Below are 23,236 nucleotides of genomic sequence, written 5' to 3'. Positions count from 1 at the left end.
GTCAAGTGTCTGAGATTGGATTTGAACTCAGGTCCTCCTGAATCCAGGGGTGGTGCTTTATCTTCTGCTCCACCTAGCTGCCCCTCAGAGCCTAGATTCTTAACAATTACCTGTTTTCTTCATTTCCTAGTGTGTTCAATTGAAAACAGCCCTGGCCTTGGACTAAAAGACCTTAGTTTGATGCTTACTAACTGTGCTGCCTTGGAAAGTCAATTAACTGCTCTGGACCTCAGTTTTTTCCTTTACAAAATAGAGATGATAGCCATGTCTGTGTTGCCGTATTGTTTCAGAAAAAGCAGTTTGTAAGTTTTAAAATGTGATATAAATGTGGGGGTTGAGGATAGTATTCTGAAAGACACACCTGGTAATCAAGGGCAGGCTTCCTTTTTTGTGGTTTGAGGTACTATGTTAAAGGCTTTGTCTGGCATGAAGGAGGCACTGTGGTTCAGGAAAGATTTTGAGTCAGATTGTTGTTCAGTCGTGTCCTACTCTTTGTGACTTCATTCGGGTTTTTTCTGGGGGGGGGGCAAAGATGCTGGAGTGGTTTGCCATTTCCTTTTCCAGATCATTTTACAGTTGAGGAACTGAGGCAAACAGGGTAAAGTGACTTCTCCAGGGTCACACAGCCAAGTAAGTGTCTGAGGCCAGATTTGAACTCAGGAAGTTGAGTCTTGATTTCAGGTCTGGCACTCTATGCATTGTGCCACCTGGTGGCTCCTTGTTACTTGGGTGCCATGGTAGTTCCACATTTGAAAGAAATGGGAATGTCTTGCCTACTGAGGACAAGATTTGGCAGGAATATGACAGCTCTCTTTAAATATTTGAAAACCTGTCTCATGAGGAAAGGATTTAGGAATTATGGTTGGAAGTTGCAGAGTCAAGTTTAGACTTGATGTAAGGAAAAACTTTCTAACAATCAGAACAATCTGAAAGTGGAATGGACTGGTTCAGGAGTTAGTGGGGTCCCCCTTTCTTGGAAGTCTTCGATCAAAAGCTCGATGGCCATTTGTCACTTATAGAGAAGATTTCTGTACAGTCTAAACTAGAGGGTCCCTTCAACTCAACGTTCTGTAATCTTCAGCATGTCACTTCATCTTTCTGGGCCTCAGTTTCCTTTTTTTGTAAAATTCTAAGCTTGATCTGTAAGGTCTCTCTTAATGACCCTATGAAAATACAAGTAAACAATGTACTTAATTCAAAAGGGTAAGATTTTCAGAAGTTTGTGTTATAGACTTAAAGGCAATTTGTACATGACAGCTGGTCATAATTATGAATTCCTCTGCTGGGAATTAGGATCCAAGAATCATTGATTTAGAGAGAGCTGGAAGCAGCCTCATATAGTCTAGTCCTGTCCTTTCATTTTATAGATGAGGAAACTGAATCTTAGAGAGATTTGGAGTGGGGGGAGGTGGGAGGTGGGGCTAGACCTGTGATTTTTTTTTCAGTGCAGGAAACTCCTAAGAGAGGAAACCCCCCTCTACCAATGCAGATCTTCAACTGTTCTGTCACCTAAAATTGTGAGTTTTCTGGGATACTTAAAGGCTAAGTGTTTTGTCCAATGCTACAGAGCCAGGCTTTTAATACAAGTTGACCTGACCCCAAGGAAGGACTTCTGTCCCCTATATCAGGCTACCTATCTCATTTATTGGTGTAATAAACTTTTGAATTGAATTAAAATTACTTTCCCAAGGTGATTAATATCAGGGTGTTGACCACTTTATCAGAATTGCTATTAGAGACAGCTTTTTATGGAAGACAGGAAAAGGATAGAAAAAATTGAGTGTTTTATCATATTGCCAATAGCACCTTATAAAAGAGCTTTTTGATTTTAAAGGATTTTTTTAATTATAGGAAATCTAGACTTAACACAATATGACCGATGCTGTTTTCATTTTCTAATTGATACTCTCCATTGATAACCTAGAGAAGACCCTAAAATTTCCCTCCTTGTAAAAAAATTTTTCCCCTATATCTGTAGATTCGCTTCCTCTTTATTTACTGTCATAAGACCAACTCCTCTGGCTTTAATATGAACCTCCTATACTTGCTCTTCAGTACTTCACTGAATTAGAAGCTTAAAATATGGATACGCTCTCCAAAAGTGCTGATTGTATCCTATCCATCCTTTGTAACCTATGTCTGTATACTCCTATAAATACACACCAGTGAGTCCATCTTGTATACTAGGAGCCTCCCTCTATACCTCCTGACATTACCTAGGTATCAATGTATCTGTTATCTATTATCCTTTCATCTTTTTCCTGCCTCTTTTTCTGGTGATAGATTGCTTTGGTATCTTTTATAGCACTTCTAGGATGCAATTTGTTATTGTTAATAAGTCCTTTAGGTGATTCATGGTTTTGATTTCTTGGGTATTGTAGCCAGATAGCATTGTTGGAAGAATGTGAAAAATAGATGGGATTTTATTTCAGGGCACAATTTTCTTCATTGAAATTTCTGTGTAATTTATCAAATGTAATCCAACCCACCTGTTTTTTTTTTCTGTTCAATTCACAGCCTAGTTCATTATTTCTTTGTAGTGTCTATCCAAGAGTTATATACTAATGGACTAACCAACTGTATAACATAATCTGAATCATAGACCTTCATCCATTTGTGTGGATGGTTAGACCAAACTCATTTGATTTATTAATGCTCATTTGGGGACTTGATGCAGTCATCACAATATCATCTTTAAATGGGAACATTTGAATATCCTTCCTCATAAAGAATCCTTTTTCTATTTGGATTCTGAATTGAATCTCCTCCATGACATTTGTAAGCACCTTTGGGCATATATGTCTTTCTGTTTTGTTTTGACATGAGTAATATCTTACTTAGCTATCCCTCTCTTGCTTGATTCAGTGAGTTGGAATTCCTCTATCCCACTTAACACATCAATTTCAGTGTCTAGGTCACAATCTCCTCATCACCTTGAACTTGTTTAGTTACATAAGGAAGAATTTCTTGACCTCATTATCTCCAAATATTTGTCTCATGTAAAATGATAGAGTTGGAATAAGTGATTTTGAAAGCCCCAGCTAGTTCTAACATTCTTTTCTTTAGAAGTTATTTATTTATTATTGTTATTGTTATATCACATTTTTCTCTCTCTCAGTCACTTCCCCCTTCTCTGAGGCAGTAAGCAATTTCATATAGGTTATGTATCTTCAATCATGAAAAACATATTACCATATTATGTTGCGAAAGAAGACAGACCCAAAGGGAAAAAATTCTCAAAAAATATAGAAATTGAAAATAGTATATTTCATTCTGCATTCAGGTTGCATGAGTTCTTTCTCTAAAGGTGGACAGCATTTTTCATCATGAGTCCTTTGGAGTTGTCTTGAATCATTGTATTGTGAGAATAGCCAAGTAATTTACAATGCTTCTTTATACAGTATTTCTATTACTGTGTACAATCTTCTCCTGGTTTTGCTCACTTCACTTTGTATCAGGTCATATATGTCTTTCCAGGTTTTTCTGAAATCTTCCTGTTTACCATTTTTTATGGCACAGTATTATTTCTTTTAAAAAATTTAAATTTAAATTTACTTTTTTTTAAGTCATAAAAGTATTTTATTATTTTCCAGTTATGTGTAAAGATAGTTTTCAACATTTGTTTTCATAAGATTTTTAGTTCCAAATTTTTGGGGGGAATGACTTGCATTCTTATAAATTTGATTTAGTTCCCTATATATTTTAGAAATGAAATACTGGCTGTAAAATTTATTTCCTAGCTTTTTGCTTCCCTTCTAATTTTGACTGCATTTCTTTTGTTTGTACAAAAACCTTTTTAATTTAATGTAATCAAAATTATCCATCTTGCATTTCATAATTTTCTCTATCTCTTGTTTGGTCATAAATTGCTCTCCTCTCCATAGATCTGAGAGGTAAATTATTCCTTTCTCTCCTAATTTACCTATGTTATTACCCTTTATGTCTAAATCATGTACCCATTTTCACGTTATTTTGGTGTACGCTGTAAGATGTTGGTATATGCCTAGTTTCTGCTATACTATCTTCCAGTTTTTCCAGCAGTTTTTGTCAAATACTGAGTTCCTATCCCAGAAGCTGGAGTCTTTGGTTTTATCAAACAGTAGATTACTATAGTCTTTTACTACTGTGTTTCCTGGCAGAGTAATGTTTCATTACATTCATACCATAACTTGTTTAGCTTTTCCCCAATTGATGGGCATCCCTTTAATTTCCAACTCTTTGCCACTACAAAAAGAGTTGCTCTAAATATTTTTGTACAATTAGGTCCCCCCCCCCCGCCCCGCTTTTTTTTGGCAGGGCAATGAGGGTTAAGTGACTTGCCCAGGGTCACACAGCTAGTAAGTGTCAAGTGTCTGAGGCTGCATTTGAACTCAGGTCTTCTTGAATTCAGGGCCAGTGCTTTATCCACTGTGCCACCTAGCTGCCCCCCTCCCTCCCCCTTTTTTAATCTCTTTAGGATACAGACCTAGTAGTGATAATCCTGGATCAAAGGGTATTCACATTTTGATAGTCTTTTAGGCATAGTTACAAATTGCTCTCCAGAATGGTTGAATCTATTTACAACCCTATCAACAGTGCATTAGTGTTCCAGTTTTCCTATATTCCCTCCAATATTTATTATTTTCCTTTTTTGTCATATTAGACAATCAGATTGTGTGGTGGTACCTCAGAGTTGGTTTTTAGTCACTTTTGAAAAGTATAATTACAATTAAAAATATAATAGTTGGAGCAATTCACAGTTTTACCAACAGTATGTTAATATGTCAACATTAATATTTTCAACTTTTGTCATTTTAAAGAGTTTGGGTGTGTAGTGAAACCTCAGTAATCCTAACATTTTATCGTTTTATGGTTTAATTTTTGAAGGGCTGTGTATGTGTTCAAATTAATATGTTTTTCTTTCTCTTTCTTTTTTTAATTCAGAAGATTTTGAGTTTGGAGTCAGTCACACATTCAACAAACTCAAAATAACTTTGTCACTATGGAAGTTTTATTATCCAATTCAATAAACATTTATTAAGTTCCTGTTATGTAGTAGGCATTGTGTTAAGAACTGGGGATTGAATTAATAAAAAGAAAGACAATCCTTGCTGTCAAGGAGTTGACACTTTAATGGGGGAGACATCATACAAAAGGAGGAAGGAAAAGGGGAGGAGGAGATGCCAGAATTATCTGGTATGGGGACATGTGGAGATGCAAAATGGTGAGCTGAGCAACCAGTTTCTGTCCTCTATAAAGGAAGGCATCCGGAGGAATTTGGTGCTCCCCCTTCCAGCCCTTCAATCAGAACAGGGAGAAAGCTGAGGGAGGTAGCACAATCAAAGCTTGAGTTAGCAGGTTGGTGGTGAGTTTAGAAGTGATGTTTATCCTGGGAGGAACATCTTGTTTCAGAGAGTTTAAACCAGGTAGGACAGCAGTATAGGGCAAAGTAAAGTGAATTTTTTTTTTTAAGTTAGAAGCTAATGCTTGATTTTAGCAGAACAATTGAAAAGCTATAAAGATCTTTGAAAACAGATAAAAACACTACTACTTTATTTTAGGAATGTAATTCTCCTGTATTCTGTAAGTTGAATGTATTAGGTGTGGTATTACGTAAGTCACTTGTTTCAGCAGAAATTATTTTTAGTTTCACCAAAGAATCTTCTAGCTTTCTTTGTGATTGTTCCTTTTCTCTGGTCTATGGCTTAAAAAAAAATCCAAAACCAGGCTGGAAGAAAAATCTGCTGTCTGTAAGCTCAAATCGCCAGGAAATCCTGCCTGAATAAATAAAATGTAATTACTGTTCTGGTTTCTAGAAAGGTTGTGGACATGCCTGAAGTAAAGCTGGATTGAAGTCAGATGCTTTATTTCTATTTTGAAAGACTGGAAGGCAAATGAAATATATAACTTTGTTTCTTTACTAATCATCTTTCATTGCTGCCCCTTTGTGCTTAAGAAGATTGCATATAGTTGCACTCTACCCCTTGGGTTTTGAGACATTCAGTTTAATACAGAGAAAAGGGAAGGGCATAAGCAGGTCATAGGCAAATTATTATTGTTGCAGCTCAATGGAGTGGTGGACTTTGAATCAGGAAGGCCTAAGTGAATGCTGCCTTAGACATTTACTAGCAGTGTGACGTTGGACATATCACTCAACCTTTCTCAGTCTCAGATTCCTCATCTGTAAAATAGGAATAAACCTGCCTTATAAGGTTGTTGTAAGGATCAAATAAAATAACATATAAAGTGCTTTACAAACTTAAAGGAATATACACACATGCAAATGCTAATTCATTAGCTATTTTATCTTTATTCTGCCTATAATTTAAATAAAAAATAAAACATTTATTAAGCACCTACTATGTGCCAGGCATTGTTTGGAATACTAGGGTGTAACTATTGGAATGATGCCACTTGCTGGAGACTCACTGTAGGAAAGCTCCGCCATGAGGAGAAGGCATCTGAGGGCAAGCCATGTGGCTTTTCTTTGGCGTCAGGAAGTGACATTTGCTTGTGGGAGGAAAAGGGGCGAGGCTGGCTCTCTTGCTCTTTTCCCTCAGGACTCTGGTGGAAAGTGGAGCAAGAAATGGGCTCTCCCTTTAATAGATGAATCTAGGCCTTTTTCTCTCTCTTCACCAAATTCTTATTCTCCTTAATAAATACTTAAAAGTCTAACTCTTGCTAAAGCTTATAATTTATTGGTGACCACTCATTAGATATTTTAGACAGACTAGCTAGAATTTTTTTTTTGTGTGAGGCAATTGGGGTTAAGTGACTTGCCCAGGGTCACACAACTAGTAAATGTCAAGTGTCTGAGGCCAGATTTGAACTCAGGTCCTCCTGAATCCAGGACCAGTGCTTTATCCTCTGCACCAACTAGCTGCCCTGACTAGCTAGAATTTTAGCCCCTTACAAGGGATACAAAGACAAAAATAAAATAGCCCCTACCCTTAAGGAGCTTATATTAGGGAAACAATATGCACACACAAACATTATATGCAAAATATTTTATAGGGTTAGGGGAGATATTAGTACTTTGGGGAGCCAGAAAAGACTTATTTCATAAATGTTACCTCAACTGACCTTTGAAGAAAGCCAGAGCAGTCAGAAGACTTGGGTTTTAATTCTAATTATCTCAATGACTGTCTATATCAGCTATTTTAAGTTATTTAACTTCTGTGAATCTTGTGCTTTAACTCCCCTGACTTTCTTGTATGTAAAATGGAGATAGTGACCTGAAAACACTGGGTTAATTAATAGGCTAATTTTAAAGCACTATATAAATGGCAAGAGATTTTTTTTTTTTGTGGGGCAATGGGGGTTAAGTGACTTGCCCAGGGTCACACAGCTAGTAAGTGTCAAGTGTCTGAGGCCGGATTTGAACTCAGGTACTCCTGAATCCAGGGCCGGTGCTCTATCCACTGTGCCACCTAGCCGCCCCCAAGAGATTTTTTAAGGACTTAACTGGAAGGAATAATCGAGAATTTTAAAATGTAAATTATGCCACATTGTTAGAAAATATTTTTCATGCTTTAATTTGAACAAAAGTGTTAGAAGGGGCAAGTGTTCTTAGAAAGAATGGTGTGGATTTGGCTATCATGAAGTTGATTGAGATTGAACTTTTTCCATCCTTCATTGCTTGAATCAGAACTCATTTGTCAGTCTGACATTACCACTATGGTTAGACAACAGTAATTAGGTAATTTGGCTTATGTGGGGAGCAATTCTCTAATGTTTTATTTTTCTCTGTTTTTTGTTTATTGAACCACACAAATCAGTTTAGGTTGTTGTGCCTAAAAAATTGAGAAATTGTCATATTAAATAAAATGTTCATAGTCTTTATGTTTTTCTTTTCTTTATAGTCAACACCTATCTCTTTATGGTACAAGCCCGAGGTATAATGTTGAAAGAAAATGTGAAAACAATAGGACATATGATCAGACTATACACAAATAAAAATGCTACTCTCAATGGTACAGGTAAGAATATTTCCTGCTTCAAATGCTTTGCTTTACATCTGATTTCTATTTTAGAGTAAGCAGTAGTTGAAATTATTAAGCACCAGGTTTTCCTCCGTATGAATATTTATTAAAGATGAAAATATTCTCTTATAAATTCATCATTGCTTTCTTTGGAAATATCTTTACTTTCCTAAGCTATGAGTCAAATGTATTTTAGCATAGATGAAGGCATACCTTAGTAAAGCGATGATAATAAACACAAAACATTAGTTTTTTACAAAAAAATAAGATTAAAACATAACAACATCATATATATATATTTTAATTTTACCCATTGTTTTAAGGAGGAATTAACCACATAAAGAAAATTCTCTTCCTAATTTTCAAAGGGCTGCTGGGCTTCCCTCATGCTTATTCTATGAAAGGATATTAGGTATAAGCTGGAAGCCAGTAACTCCCCATCGTCATGTAACGATTGGAATGACGCCACCTGCTGGAGACTTACTGTAGAGGAGTTCTGCCCATGAAGCAAAGGTCTTTGAGGGCAAGACCAGGAGTCAGGAAGTGACGCGGGCTAGTGGGAGGAGGAAGGAAGAGACTGGCGCTCAGTCTCGGGCTTTTTTTTTCCTTTGGACTCTGGTGGAGAGCGGAGCTAGAAATGTGCTCTCCCTTTAATAGATAGGAATCTAGGCCTTTCTCTCTCTTTACCAAATTCTTATTCTCCTTAATAAATGCTTAAAAGTCTAACTCTTGCTAAAGCTTATAATTTATTGGTGACCACTCATTAGATATTTTAGACAGTTTAGCTAGAATTTTAGCCCTTAACAGTCATTATGATCTATAAAACTAAGGAGTAGAATTGAAAATATATACTGAGATTAATGGTGTGTAGTGTGTTGAATAGATGGATAATCCTAAAGATTTGTCATGTATAGACTTGATAATTGTGAAATAAAAATTCATATTGCTTTTTGGGATTTTAAATTTTATTTAATATAATTTTCCCCAAAAAGTAATGCTATAACCAATTGAATCTTAATGCAGGGTCATACACACACATATATACACATATATACATATACAGATCCATATATGCATGCATATTATTATAATTTTCATGGGAGGCAGTGTGACAAGGCAAGAAGTGTGTTTAAATATTGCATTTGTTTTGTGACCATAGGCAAGACATTAAACTTTACCATTCCTTGTGACTCTGAGACTTTGAATTCCATATAAGTTGGTAATTTACACAAGGATGGATTGGGTTCTCCTCCTTACTGGGGGTACGCCATATTGATAAAATCAAAGATCTGAAAACCTTTCTTGTCCCTCTTAGATATGTGTAGGGATATATGATAGGTTATATACATTTTCTTTTATCATCAACGTGATTTTTTAAATTGAGTTTGTGATGCCACAAATAGAAAGAAAAGTGTTTTTCCCCCTTCTTCACCTTTCTGGTTAGCTACACTTTAAATTTCCAAATGTTTCTTATCTTTTTGAATAGTAGAGGAAAAAATTAATTGACTGTGGTTTAAATTTCTGTCACCAGAAGATCATTTCTAAAGTGTTATTATTATTTTTTTTTTAATTTTAAAGAAATGATGAGTTCAGAATTCTCTTTAACGCCTGTTAAGGGTTCTTTAGTGCCTGGTGAAGGTTAGTTGTTAAGCTTGTAAGTACTTTATATATTGTGTTCATTGCTATTCACAAATAGAAGAGCTTAAAATTCCCAGCTGTTCTTGGGAGGAAAGAATCCACATAATTGGGAGGAAAACATCCATTAAACACATTTGAGTTATTATCATATTTATATAAATGAGCACTATTTAGAGAATCTAAATCTGTTGTATAAGTCAGGGCCCACTAAAGAGAAGGGCTTATTGGTAAAAGAACAAAAGAGCCTTGTCTAAATGGGAAGTAATCATCCATGTGTCCTGTAATTCATTTTACTTTGTCAGTGTTACTGATCAGTAGTACAGGCCCAGTAAATATTTGTTGAATGAATTTATGAATCAGCAAATGAATATGGATTGTTGACTTGCTCTTGTGAATATGTAGAGATATTCAAAGTTTTATTAAAAGTAAATTTGCTATTTTAGTGTTTGCCATTATAACTTTCCTTTATTGGGAAGGGGTATAGATTTTTTTCCCCCCCTTAGGTGCCTAGAGCAAAGAACTGCTGGTAGGAGAGGAAGTGTTTTTAGTAAATCTTGGTATAGAGTATTTGTTTAAGTAAATTATTCTTGGTAGTTTTTCTTTTACGTTCCTGTAGGTTTATCTGACAAATGCAGTCTTTGTCTTCGAAAATCTGAGACTGCCAGATTTAATATAATTTTAGAAAAGAGCTTTTTGTTTTCTCCTTCAGGTAATTTAATAAATCTTAGAGAAAATTAGAAAATTACAGGAGAAACCTTCTCTCACAATAAAATTCAAGAATATAATAATCCCTTATTCTGTGGTCTGGTTGGGGTGAAGGTGGAAATACCACTTTTTGTCTAAGATGGAAAAAGGTCTATTGTAAATTGACAATTAGATGAATGAGGAACAGATATACAACGCCTCAACTTGAGCCCAGAGTAACAAACCTGAATTTTTACCACATAATTTAGTTCTTACATGTGATACTGAGAATATGCTATGGAGTTTTTAATTTTTAGCATACATATTTTTTATTTAAAAATTTTATTTAAAAAAAATCCTTTCTTAAATCTGTGTTCAATCTGGCAAGCTTATGTTTTTTAATCCTATATTTAGCATCAGGCAATCAATTGTCAGTCTTCCTAACTAGACTTTTACCAGTTTTTCTTACCATCTCTCTCCCCTCTGAACTTCTTTAAAAAAACATTACCCTAATAAGGAATTAGACAAATGTCTAATAGCAAAAAGTTCCAAGCAATAAATTCCTATCTTTTAATCAGACTGAAAAAAAAATTAGCATGGCATTTAAACCATTCCTGAGAGGAAATGGCTTATAGGGAGCTAATATGAGAAGGCCTGTTTCTGCCTATTGGAAAAACATTTGTTTCTGTGAAAAAATACAATGTAGGATATAATTTATAAGGCATATACATATAAACATATTTGAAATCAAGATTATTTCTCAACTCTTAACTACTGGATTCCTAATATCAAGTGAAAATGATCTCTTTAGTAATTGAACCATGATTTTTTTGCCTGGAATCTCATATTTTTGGAGTATTTATTGTTTGTACTATAACCAATTAAATTCAACAAGCATTTGTTAAGCTCCTACTGTGTGCTAGTTACTCTGCTAAGCCTTTGGTAATAATTACCAAAGTATTGATAACAAAACTGAAAAGTCTTTGCCTCCAAGAAGCTTACATTTTGCTGACCAGAGTTAGATATCCAGAGCTGTAAGGCAGACGTTCTCAGTTATCTATTGACTCATGAAAACTGTTAAGGGACAGTTTCTGCAGCAGGGATTGTTTAAAGTCACACAACTAGAGATTGGTAGTTGCTGGATCTTAATGAACTGTCTCCAAGTCTTGTGTTCTTTCTGTTATGCTCTACTGATTTTCTGCAGGGGAAAACCAGAAACCAGAAACAAATTGAGAAATCATCTCTTTTCTTGTCTTCTTTCTCCAAGAGGTGATAATGTATGGGGGACAGTAGAATGGAATGTCTGCAAAATTATTTTTATTATTGGTCATTGTGGCTGCTAAGAGAGAAGGAATAATAGGTTATTTATTATTTTCATTTCCTTTTTGGGTGAAATCATGTCTTCATTTCCAGCTGTCACTGTACATAGCTTGCTTTGTATATATTTGTTCACAGATAAGACTCCTCCATTAGATTGTTATCTCTTTGAGGTCAGGGACTGTCTTTTGTCACTTTTTGTAGCTCCAGCACTTAGCATAGTGTCTAGAGTGTGAGGTGCTTAATAAATTAATTCTTGTTTAATTGATCGTTTTTATTATTTCATCCATTAGATTGTAAGATCCTTGAGGGCAGGGACTGCCTAAACTTTTTTATTTCCAGCTTTTAGCATAGTGCCTGGCCCATAGAAGGCACTCAATAAATATTTATTAATTGATTGGATCACTCTCAAATAATCCATCATATATAACCTTTTAAAAACATCACCCTGCCATGAAGGTGGTGATTCTGATAGATCTACTCTTACTTACCTCACCACTCTCTTTACTCTCTGGAGAGAGTAGTGGTTTTATGAATTTATTATGGTGTCATCTCTCCAGAAGCTTAGGCAGTTAATTGCTTTTGTCTCACTCATTGGTGAGGGAGGCTACTTGACAGGCTGACTGTCAGTTAAATGATGGAGAGTTTACTAATCAGTCTTTTAGGGAGAATATGTAGATAAATGGTGGGGGGAGGGGATCTCTTATAAACAACAGACAGCATAGCATCTTTTCTGTTTCCTCTAGAAGAGAGTGGGGTTACTATATGGAGCTGGAATCATTTAGATCTTGAAATAGTTTTTATAGTTCAGACCTTGGATGTATAGAATCATAGAATGGCATAGTTTGTAAGAGGTAGTTTTGGAATTAATAAATTACTCTATTTATTAATTTAAAATAAAATACTCTGCTGGTTTAATACTCCCCTGTGTAGTTTAGGTTCTCAGAATCATTTTGATATTTTCCTATTTAGATAATCATAAAATGAAACTCCCTTGGACCACTCAAGGGCCACTGAGAACAAGCAGGACAGTAGTTCTCTGTGTACCACTATATGTTCTTGTGCTTTCAAAAATGACATGGGTCATGCATACGACCCTAAGATAGTAATATCTTATTGTTGTTTGTGGCCTATGTGTAACTGTACAATATTAGAGTGGGAAGGGGTCTAAATCACTCCTCTTTCCCCGCTTATTTTACAGTGGGGAAAACCCTAGGGCTTTCAAGTGACCTACCCGGTCACATGACAAGTTAATGGCTGAACCAGGACTGAAACCCAAAGTCTTTTGACCCAAAGACCAGTGCTCTAAGCCTAGTAAATTTCCTATGTTATTTTTATCTTATTGTCAGTGAATGCTGAGGTTCAAAAGGAAAAATGCATTATACTTCTCTGGTAGTCTAATGAATAAGTCTAAACATTCCTACTATACTTAATTCAGTTTCAAGGATGTATAATTTCATTGGTAGGGGTACTCCCTGCACAGATGATGATTACAGACTCTCTTGAGAGCTGGCCTTCAAGTTCATAGTGACAGCAGCATCATTACTCACATTTATATAGTGGTTTTGTTTTTTGTTTTTTGTTTTTATTTAGTGAGGCAATTGGGGTTAAGTGACTTGCCCAGGGTCACACAGCTAGTGTTAAGTGTCTGAGGCCAGATTTGAACTCAGGTACTCCTGACTCCAGGGCCAGTGCTCTACCACTACTCCACCTAGCTGCCCCATATATAGTGTTTTAAGGTTTGTAGAGTGCTTTCCATCTATTACCTCATTTGTGAGGTAGGGTCATTTTACAAATGAGGAAACTGAGGCACAGGACACTTAAGTGACTTGCTCAGGGTCACACAGCTAGTAAATGTCTGAGGTAGGATTCATACTCAGTTCCTCCTGACTCCAAGTCTGGCTTCCTATCCACTGCACCACCTAGTTGCATATGGATATGTAGCCAGTAAGTATTGAGGCAGAATTTGATCCTTGATTTTTGTTGTTTCTGTCTTCTGCTCTTTCCTTTTTCTCTTAATTTCAATCCAAAAAATATTTCACATGCATCAGGAGTAAAAAGATAGAAGTAACATAGGTCCTGTTCTCAAAGAAACTACAATCTATAACAAATTTTTTCCTTCAAAATGTTGAGGAAACACTAATGGAAATTACTATGATAGAAATCACTTCTCTCTAATAAGGAGCTGGTTAGTAAAATAGAAATGTTGGGGATGGGGAAAAGTGACTGGTAACAAGGATTATAAAAATTTGGCATGGACTTAGAATGAGCTGAGACTGCTCAATAAAAATGTTGTTTTTTTTTCCCCCCCAAAATAATCTTGTGGAAAAGAGGAGGCCTGAGAAGGGAGAGAGCCCCTGCTTGGTCAGGGCAGAGAAGCTGTTCATGATGGACAGTGGAGAGAAAAAAAAGCAGACAAAAATGGATATTATTATTGTTAAGATGAGGAGGGAGAAAATGAGAGAATTAAGCTCTTTTTTTCTGTTACCAGGCTCAGATGAACTGTATCCTAAGTATCAAAAGATCTGGTGGATGTGATTGAGCCTCTGCTAGAAATGGAAAATGGGAGAAATGCCACAGGATTGGAGAAGCACAATGTAAAATTGCTTATACATCTCTGTTGAGGAGATAATATACAGTGAAGTGTCAGTGTTCACTTTCAGAATTTCTTGGCACTTTAGATGGTGACAGATTGTAGGATTACCCCAGTGGCACTGTGGTTTTTAATTTTTTTTTCCAATTTGAGGGGTATGAGCTGGTACCTTAAAGATGTTTTAATTTTACATTTCTTTGATTATTAGTGAATTTGAGCATTTTTAAGTGATTATTATACATTTGTGTTTCTTTGTAAATTATCTTTTGATCATTTATCCATTGGAGAATAAAGGTTGCCTTTTAAATTAAAATTTTTACCAGTTACTTCTTTATTTTAGTTGGACGTCAAGTTTGTAGCTGTTATACTTGCCACAAATATTTCCAAGTGCTCATTTTTCTTTTGATCATATATTTTTGTATAGAAATTTTTATTGGCTCCTGTTATATGCCATGCACAAACTGGTGATTAGATTAAAAAATGTTTTGATTTCATTGAACACATTTATATTGTATCCAATAATTCCTTGTGTAGTATTTGTTTAAATAGAAAAAAGTCAATCTCCCTGAAAAACTGAGATGACTACATTATTCTTTATAGATAGCCTCCTTTACCCCACATATCCATTCAATCGCCAGTTCTTATGGAGTCTGTCTTAACAACAATATCTCATGCAACTGCCTTAGTTCAGATCCTCATGACTTGTGGCCTAGAGTATTTCCATAGACTTCTAATTGGGCTCCCAGGCTCACCTGTCCCACCATATAGATTTCAAAGTGATTTTTCCTAAAGTATAGATCTGTCAACCTACCTCTCCTTCAATAAACAGCAGCTGTTCCTTATTACCTCTAGAATATATAACTCCTGTTTGGCATTTTAGTCTCAGCACAGCCTTTCCCCAAACTACCCTGTCAAACTTTTCACTCATCACTTCTTTTATGCACACTGGCTTTCATGTTGTTCCTCACATAATGACATTTCATTTTCTGTCTTTCTACCTTTGTACTGAGTATCCCCCATGCCTGGAATTTAAATCTTCCTACCCCTGCCTCTTAGAATCTATTTTTCATTCATTTGGATTTGCTTTATTGTGTATTGGTTTCTCATAAAGTCACTAGCTTCCATTGTTCAATTCTAATTCTTAGGCAATTATTTTCTTCAGAGAGCTTTTGTATCTCCTTTTCCATTTGGCTTTCCAAGCTGTTGACTTTTTTCTCATGACTTTTCTGCCTCACTCTCATTTCTCTTTCCATTTTTTCCTCTACCTCTCTTTATCTTCAAAGTCCTTTTTGAACTTTCTATGGCTTGAGACCAATTTATATTTTTCTTGGAAGCTTTGGATGTAGGAGCCCTGACATTGCTATCCTCTTCTGATGGTGCACCTCAATCTTCCTTGTCACTAAAGAAACTTTCTATGGTTTGTAACTTTCTCTGCTTGCTCATCTTGCCTGTCTTTTACTTGACTTTTAACTCCTTCTTAAAGTGGGGTCCTGTTTCCAGGCTACACTGGCCCAAGCTTTAGGGGTCCCAAGTGATACAATTTAAGGAGAGGCATGTTCTTCACTTGCCTGGCCTATGCTTTGGTCTGTAAATAATACCAGGCCAACTTGCTAATTAACAAAGAAACAAAATTTTGTTTGCTGTATTTGTTAGCTCTGACAAGCCTGCACCCCTGCCCCACCTGGGCCTCCTGTCCCTCGAGATTTCTTTCTGGTTCCCTGCTGGGGTAGGAATTCTTCCTCAGCTCCCACAGAAACCCCCATAGACTCCCCCCACCCCACCCCGGCCAGCTGTTCAGCCCTTTCATCAGACCGTGAGCTTAGTTCCAGAAGACGCTGGTGCTGCCACTGTTTCGGAGGCTTTGGGGTGAGTTTCTTCAGTGCAGCCTGCCTGGGGCTGGATCTGTGTCAGCACAATTGTGGGCTGAACTCCACTCCCATCCCAGCACCCCTCCTGCCAAACTTCTAATCCATCTTTGGCTGGAAGCCCGTCTTTTTGTGGGTTCAGCTACTCCAGGAGTTGTATTATGGTTGTATTTGGAGTTTTGGGGACTATAATTGTGTCAGGAGCGCTGAGCACTTACTACCTTTCCTCCTCCATCTTGGCTCTGCCCTCTCTTAGAATCTCTAGTATTTCTCCCTCACTTCTCATAGCCAGTCACTTGACATGTTTTGTGAATTATGCTTTCAAATAAATTTGCATCTTTCTGTTTTCAATGCCATTCATTCTACTAATAGTCCTTATGGTCTCCTGATTAGATTACCATAATGGCTTCTTAGCAAGAGTAGACAAAACACTGGATTTGGCATTGGAGGATGGATGTTAAAATCCAAGCTCTACTATTTAACCAACTGAATGACCTTGGTCAAGCCACTGACCCTTTATGGACTGTAGTTACCTCATCTGTAAAATGAGGCTATTGAACCAGATGATCTCTTGAAGCTCCAAATCACATAACACGGGCCTGCCAGTCTTCACTGTCTTCCTTCTGCTGCTAGTCCATCCTTTACATAGCTGCCAGACTTTAAAACATTCTATAATCTGACAATATCCTACCTTTGCATCTTTATCTTATAATATTCTCGAACTGTTTGCTCTAGCCAAACTAGGCTCTTCACCATCCATCTTACATGTTCTGTTTCTTTCTACCTGACATTTTCCATCATGTTACCTATTCCTGGATTGTCCCAAAGCCTATCCTTTATCTTTTTACAGGCTGAATTTCTACATATCGTTTAATGTTCTATTGTCACTTCTTTTTTTTTTAAATCATAAAAGTATTTTATTATTTTCCATTTACATGTAAAGATAGTTTCCAACATTTGCTTTTATAAGATTTTTAGTTCCAAATTTTTCTCCTTCCCTCCTTTTCCTCCCCCCTCCCCAAGACAGAAAGCAATCTGATATAGGTTATATGTATAAAATCACATTAAACATATTTCTGAATTAGTCATGTTGTGAAAGAAGAATCAATTTACCTTCAGGAGGGGGGGAATCCAAGGGATTTTGGAGCCATTTAAATGTAATAGTGTAATACTTTAGAAATTTCCATCTCTTCCTAAAATTGGAAAAACTATATTGAAAACTACCTTCAAGTTCAGTACTGAATAGAATTCTCTATTCCACTTCCCTATCGAGCACTTATGTTTTATTTTTGATGAATATACTGCATTGGATAATTCTGAATTGTTGAATTCTGAATTAGTTTCCTACTTTCCTTATACCTCTGTAAACATTATGTTGTATAACATCCATTGTTAGTCAAATATCTTGTCAAATATCTGCTTTCATATATGGGTGATGCCCACCTGGATTATGGTAGCTCAGGAAGGCAGAATTAGGAACTATGGATGGACAGAGGCCAAGTTAGGCTTAAAGTAAGGATAACCTTCCTAACAATAAGAGCTATCCCCAAAATAATGGGCTACCTCAGTGAGGTAGTAGGTTCTTCTTACTGGAGGATTATAGGCAAAAGCTGGATGACTACTTGTTAAGTATGTGTAGTAGGAATTCTTTTTTTTTTTTTAAGGATGCACAAAATATTTATTGCTCTTTTGAAGTAGCAAAGAACAGGAATCCTCGGGAGTGCCTATAATATAAAATAGTATAATAAACATTATTATAATATAACATAATATAGCATAATGGGAATGGATAAAAAAGTTGTGGTATATAAATGTGCTGGTCTCTTATCAGTATAATGACCAATCAGGAATCCAGAGAACTAATAATGAAATTACTATCTACCTCCTAACAGAGAAGTGAAAGACTCAATGCAGAATGGGACAAATCTGTTTTTTGGATATAAACAATGTGGTAATTTGCTTAGATTGACTACACATTTGTAATGGGTTTTGCTTTTCTTGTGTTATCATTTAGAGGTAAGGGGTTGGTATGGGAGAATGAGAAGGCAGTTGTTGGATAATTAAGCCAAATAAAATATTTTTTAAAAAGAAATGATGGTCACTTCTTTAGTAGTGTTATTCTTATTTTTTTCCTTTACTCTAAGTTAGAGAAATATTAGCAGTTGGATTTGAGTTGGAAACTTACCCTGGAATCAATCACATTCTTAATGGGTCATATATTTGGGTTGGAATGGACCCTTGGAGATCATCTAATCCAGAGGTGTCCAACAGACAGACTACAGGTCACATAAGAATTCTTTTTTCAAATAAGATTTGAATGAAATGGTGAACCCTGAAGTTATTTGATTCTGTGGTCTTATTTTCAGACTGCTTATTCAGTATTTGGAATAGTCTTTTAATGAGCACTTATATTTTCATTTATAAATTTATAAAATTTACCCTACTCATACTTCTCTGTGAATGTACAGGCTTTCATTCTTAAATATCTACCTTATTATAAGAAAATGCTCCTACAACCCACTTTGAATGACTGTAACTTGTGAGTAGAGTAGAAAAGAGAGGATTCATACTTATATTCCCAATTAGGGATTTAAGTAGATAAACTTTAAAGATTCACCTCTAAATTCTTATTTTTTTCCTGTGGTGGTTTTAATTTAATCTGTTCAATGCCCCCAAGTAAATTCCCTTAAGACTATGATTCTATGGCAATAAAAAGTTGGTAGAGTTGCAGTTTTTATCAAATAGGCATGTGATGCAGGTGGTATTGTAGTTAAAAGGCTTTTAAATTATTGTACATGTGAATATATATATATATGGCTAAGAAAATAAAAGGGATAAATAAATCTGATTCAAAATACTATCTTTGTGTTAACACATACTTTCTTTATACTATTACTAGTATAAGATGGTTATGAAAAGATTCTTAATATATTATCTACAAAAGTATCAAATATCTAATATAACTTACTGCAGATGGTATGAAAAGTACTAAGTATATAATAGTTAATTTTACTATTTCATATGTAGGTAATTTGAAGATTTAAAAAAAATTAGAGTGGGAAATGTAATGTAGTGGAAAGAGAATAAGTTATACCTTTGGTATAATTTCTTCCTCAAGTCTCATTTTTTAGTTATACACCTATCTATCTATCTATCTATCTATCTATCTATCTATCTATCTATCTATCTATCTATCTATCTATCATCTATCTCTCTCTGTATCTATCTGCCTGTCTATTATCTGTCTACCTATCTACCTATCTATAAATATGTAAGTATATATATGTATATGTGCATGTGTGTGTATACACACACACACACACACACACACACACACGAAAATGATTTGTTTACTGGATTTGGAGTTAATTGGTATAGGAGAATTCCTAGAAGGAAACATCTGATTGGCACATTGTATAAAATTTATAGTCTTAAAGATTTGCCTGGTTAAATGAGTGATTAGGTGTTTTACCCAGGAATGCTCTCTTCCCACAGCCAATGTATTTTAAAGGCAGGACTTGAACTCAGGTTTTGACTCCAATATCAGTTATCTGTTCTCTATAGAGGCCTCTTATTTGTCCTTCTTAAGAAGTAAATGTTTATCTTTTGTTTTGATCGAAATGATCAGATCACAGATATGTCAGTGCAATACTAAGGGAAACTAGCCATTCTTGCATGGAAGGGGAATCTTGTCAAAGTATGAGGGTTAGGTGTTCAAGATTTGGAGTTATGAATGGTGATAGAGAAGAAATTGGTATAATAGGTGAGGACAGGTGTATGGCACATTTTCAAAATTTCCTCTGAAAAGTAACAAAAAACAGTGTCATTAAACAAATAAATAGCTTCCCACTGAGCAGGAAAAAAGAAGATAAAGAAGGGGAGAGAAAAGAGGACAGAGAAAAAGGAATGAGGTACAGGATAGAGTGAATTGTGTTATAACAGTTTGAGTGACAACTGGTCATGAAGCTCTTGGTCAGTTCAGGATTAATATATGATACATCAGAATGATATATTAAAAAGCTTGAGTTTGTGACAGTAATGGAGAGCTTGAAATTCCTAAATATTGATAGTAATATTCATTTTAATCCTCAAGACCCTGTACCATAAAAGGCTACTTAGATAATGTGGTTCTCATCCCCACACCAAAGGAGCCTCAGGTGACCCTACAGATTGTATGGATGAAGCCTTGTTGTGAGTATAGGAATATTGCATTGTAGTTGTATGGGGCAATAGGTAGCCTGCAGTGATTTGACAAACAAGTAGAGCTCCTTCTGTATTTCCAAACCATTTGTAAAGGTCCCTGAATGGCCACAGTTTAGAATACCTAGAACTACAGTTTAGGTATATAAGACAGGTTAAAAAATGTTCTTGTGAAAATGGCTATGTTCCTTTCTAAACCCTATGTTTAGGATTCCCTTGCAGTACTCTCTGAAAAGTCAATCAGATAACAGATATTGAACAACCTTTCTTAGAATAATTTTCCTTATCAATAAAATGAGTGAATTGGATTGGATGGTTTTTAAGTTCCTTCAAGCTGTAAATTTATGATTTAAGGAGATTAGCCATGGTGACTATATTCATGCTTTATACATAATTACTGGGACTGCTACTGCCAATTCTGTATATTGTAGTTTTTCCCACATTGATAATAATATATATGCTGAAAAACTGAGAATAAAAGCATCAAGTAATTTGCTGGAGATAGAAAACTCTAATTTTTCTCTTTTTTTCCCCTCAAAGATTACCCTGAAGGCAATAATTCAAGTGATTATCTTGCTCAAACAACAATGTATCTTCCAGAAAACTTCACATATTCTCCTTACCATCCATGCCCAGAAAAGCTGCCTTACATGAGTAAGTGAAAACTAATGTTAATTCAATAGAATGTTTACTTGTGTTACAGTTCATATTGCAATGGAAACATTACCTTGTTGATGTGGGAATTTCCTCAATTAGTGAAAATTGCAACCCATTCATGTCTTCTCATTCTCTATAATTCTTGTCCATGTTCTTCCATAGATCTTTCACAAAGGCTCTGGAAGGGACCGGTAGAGATCTTTTTATTTTACTGATTAGGAAACTGAAACAAAGTCAGTTAAGTGACTTGACCAAGGTCTCATGGGTAATAAGTGGCAGAACTGAAATTTAAACCTAGATCCTACGACTATGAATCCCATGTTCTTTTTATTGTACTGCATTGAGGCCTTCTAGGTGTTTTTTCCTTTTATTTACATTTCATGCGCTCTATTATGACATTAAGGCTATAATTAAGGCTGTCCTTTTTTTCTTATATTTATTCAGTCATATCTCTCATACTGCTTCTTAAACATAGGTCATTATTGAAAATACACCACAAATTATTTGTCTCTACTATGCATCTCTTCATTGCCCTTTGGGCCAACCAACCTACATTACTAAGATGGCGGTGACGATGACGATAGCTAGCTTTACTGTGGTGCTTTAAGATTCACAAATCACTTTACCTGTATTATTTCATTTGAGTCTCACAACAACTCTATGAAGTGGGTGCTATTTTTGCACACCTTTTTATGAGGAAACTGAAGGTGAGGAATATTAAGGGACTTGCCCAGGGCTCACAGAACTAAGTAAGTATCTGAGGGGGAATTTGAATTCAGGTCTTTCTGCCTGCAAATCCAGTGCTCCATTTACTTCATTATTGAGCTGATCTACAGATTAGGGGATTCTAAGATTCTCAGCTATATCATATTGCCAGGAGAATAGTATTTTTTAAAAGATGAATTTTTATGCAAATGATCAATTGTTTCCCCAAGTACAATTGACTCCACTCTTTTCCTTCTATTCAATTTTAGTCCTGCTAATTTTCCATCTGTAATGGTATATCAGTATACATATAGATGCTACTTCTTAAATATTTCTTATAAAAATACAGGCAGGCCTCTTAACCTAGGTTAGATTATTGGTCTCCTCATTGGCTCTTTATGGAGAAGGTGGCTCAAGGACTTTTATTTTTCATTTATGCTTCTCAGAGTCACTGAGAGGCATTGTGGTCCAGTGGAAAGAACACTAAAGCTTGAAGGGCTTATTGTTTAAAAATATATATGTGTGTGTATATATAGTATATATACATATATACTATACACACACATATAGACAGACACACTTACATCACTGTATCGCAATATAATCAGTTCCTTAGTTTAATTTTATACATTTATACATTTAAAACCATTCTTCTGAGAAGAGGTCCATAGGTTTCATCAGACTGCTAAGGGGTCATAGCAGAAGAAAAGGTCAATTTTTGCTTTATTCTACTCTTTGCCTTTTACAAATAAGTAAATCAAGGCCCATAGAGATGAAAATATTTAATCAAAGTCATATAGGTCATAATTAATAGAACTAAGATTTACAATCCAGTTCTTGTAAACTGTAAACTACTATGAATATGAGTTTATGTATTCTTTTCCAAAGTCTGAAAGTATCATCTGTGCAATAATAAAAGTATTGAGTAATGTTTTTGCTGACATGCCAATTATAAAAATATGCATTGGCTATATTGATTCTTATATTAGATCATCATAGCCAGAAATCGTTAACAAAATATTGAGAGAGGGTTGCATTGGAAATGAGGAATTAATTTCTCAAATCTTTTTTCCAAAATTTTATTTTTAATTTATGAAATAAAACAAGCATTTCGATAACATATTTGAATAATTAAAAATGATTAAATACGAAATTGCAAATCTGTCATGTACAATTTGCTATTCCTTTTAAACATATAATAAATTTATCATGTAAATTTTTTCCCTTTTTTTCTTCCCTCCCCATCTTAGAGATTGCTACCATTAGAAACAAATATATATATATATAATATGTATGTATACATATATACACACACATATATGTATAAAATCATTCTATACATACTTTTACTTATTGGTTCTTTCTCTGGATGTAGATAGCATTTTTCTTCATAGGTTTTTTGTAGTTAATTTGTGTATTTATAATAATCCAAATTATTTAGTCACTCAAAGTTGTTCTTAAAACAATATTGTTGTGCTGTATGTAGCATTCTCATGGTTCTGTTCATTTTGCTCTTCATTATTTCACCCAAGTCTATCCATGTTTTTCTAAGATCATCCAACTCATCTTTTTTATAGTACAGTAGTATTCCATCACAATCATATGCCACAGTTTGT

General features: G+C 35.3%; 1 protein-coding gene across 1 annotated transcript in view; it reads left to right on the top strand.

Annotated features, from left to right (window-relative positions):
- B4GALT6 (beta-1,4-galactosyltransferase 6) overlaps nucleotides 1-23,236 on the top strand; it is a 93,917-nt gene that overhangs the window by 17,624 nt on the left and 53,057 nt on the right. Inside the window, exons 2-3 of the mRNA XM_043978487.1 lie at nucleotides 7,842-7,958; nucleotides 20,799-20,912. Coding sequence (XP_043834422.1) covers nucleotides 7,842-7,958; nucleotides 20,799-20,912 — 231 coding nt within the window. The remainder of the gene's footprint in view (nucleotides 1-7,841; nucleotides 7,959-20,798; nucleotides 20,913-23,236) is intronic.

Source organism: Dromiciops gliroides, chromosome 1, assembly GCF_019393635.1.
Source record: "Dromiciops gliroides isolate mDroGli1 chromosome 1, mDroGli1.pri, whole genome shotgun sequence".
NCBI lineage: Eukaryota > Metazoa > Chordata > Mammalia > Microbiotheria > Microbiotheriidae > Dromiciops > Dromiciops gliroides.
The sequence above is the reverse complement of the archived record's forward strand: the minus strand, read 5'-3'. Positions and strand labels throughout refer to the sequence as shown.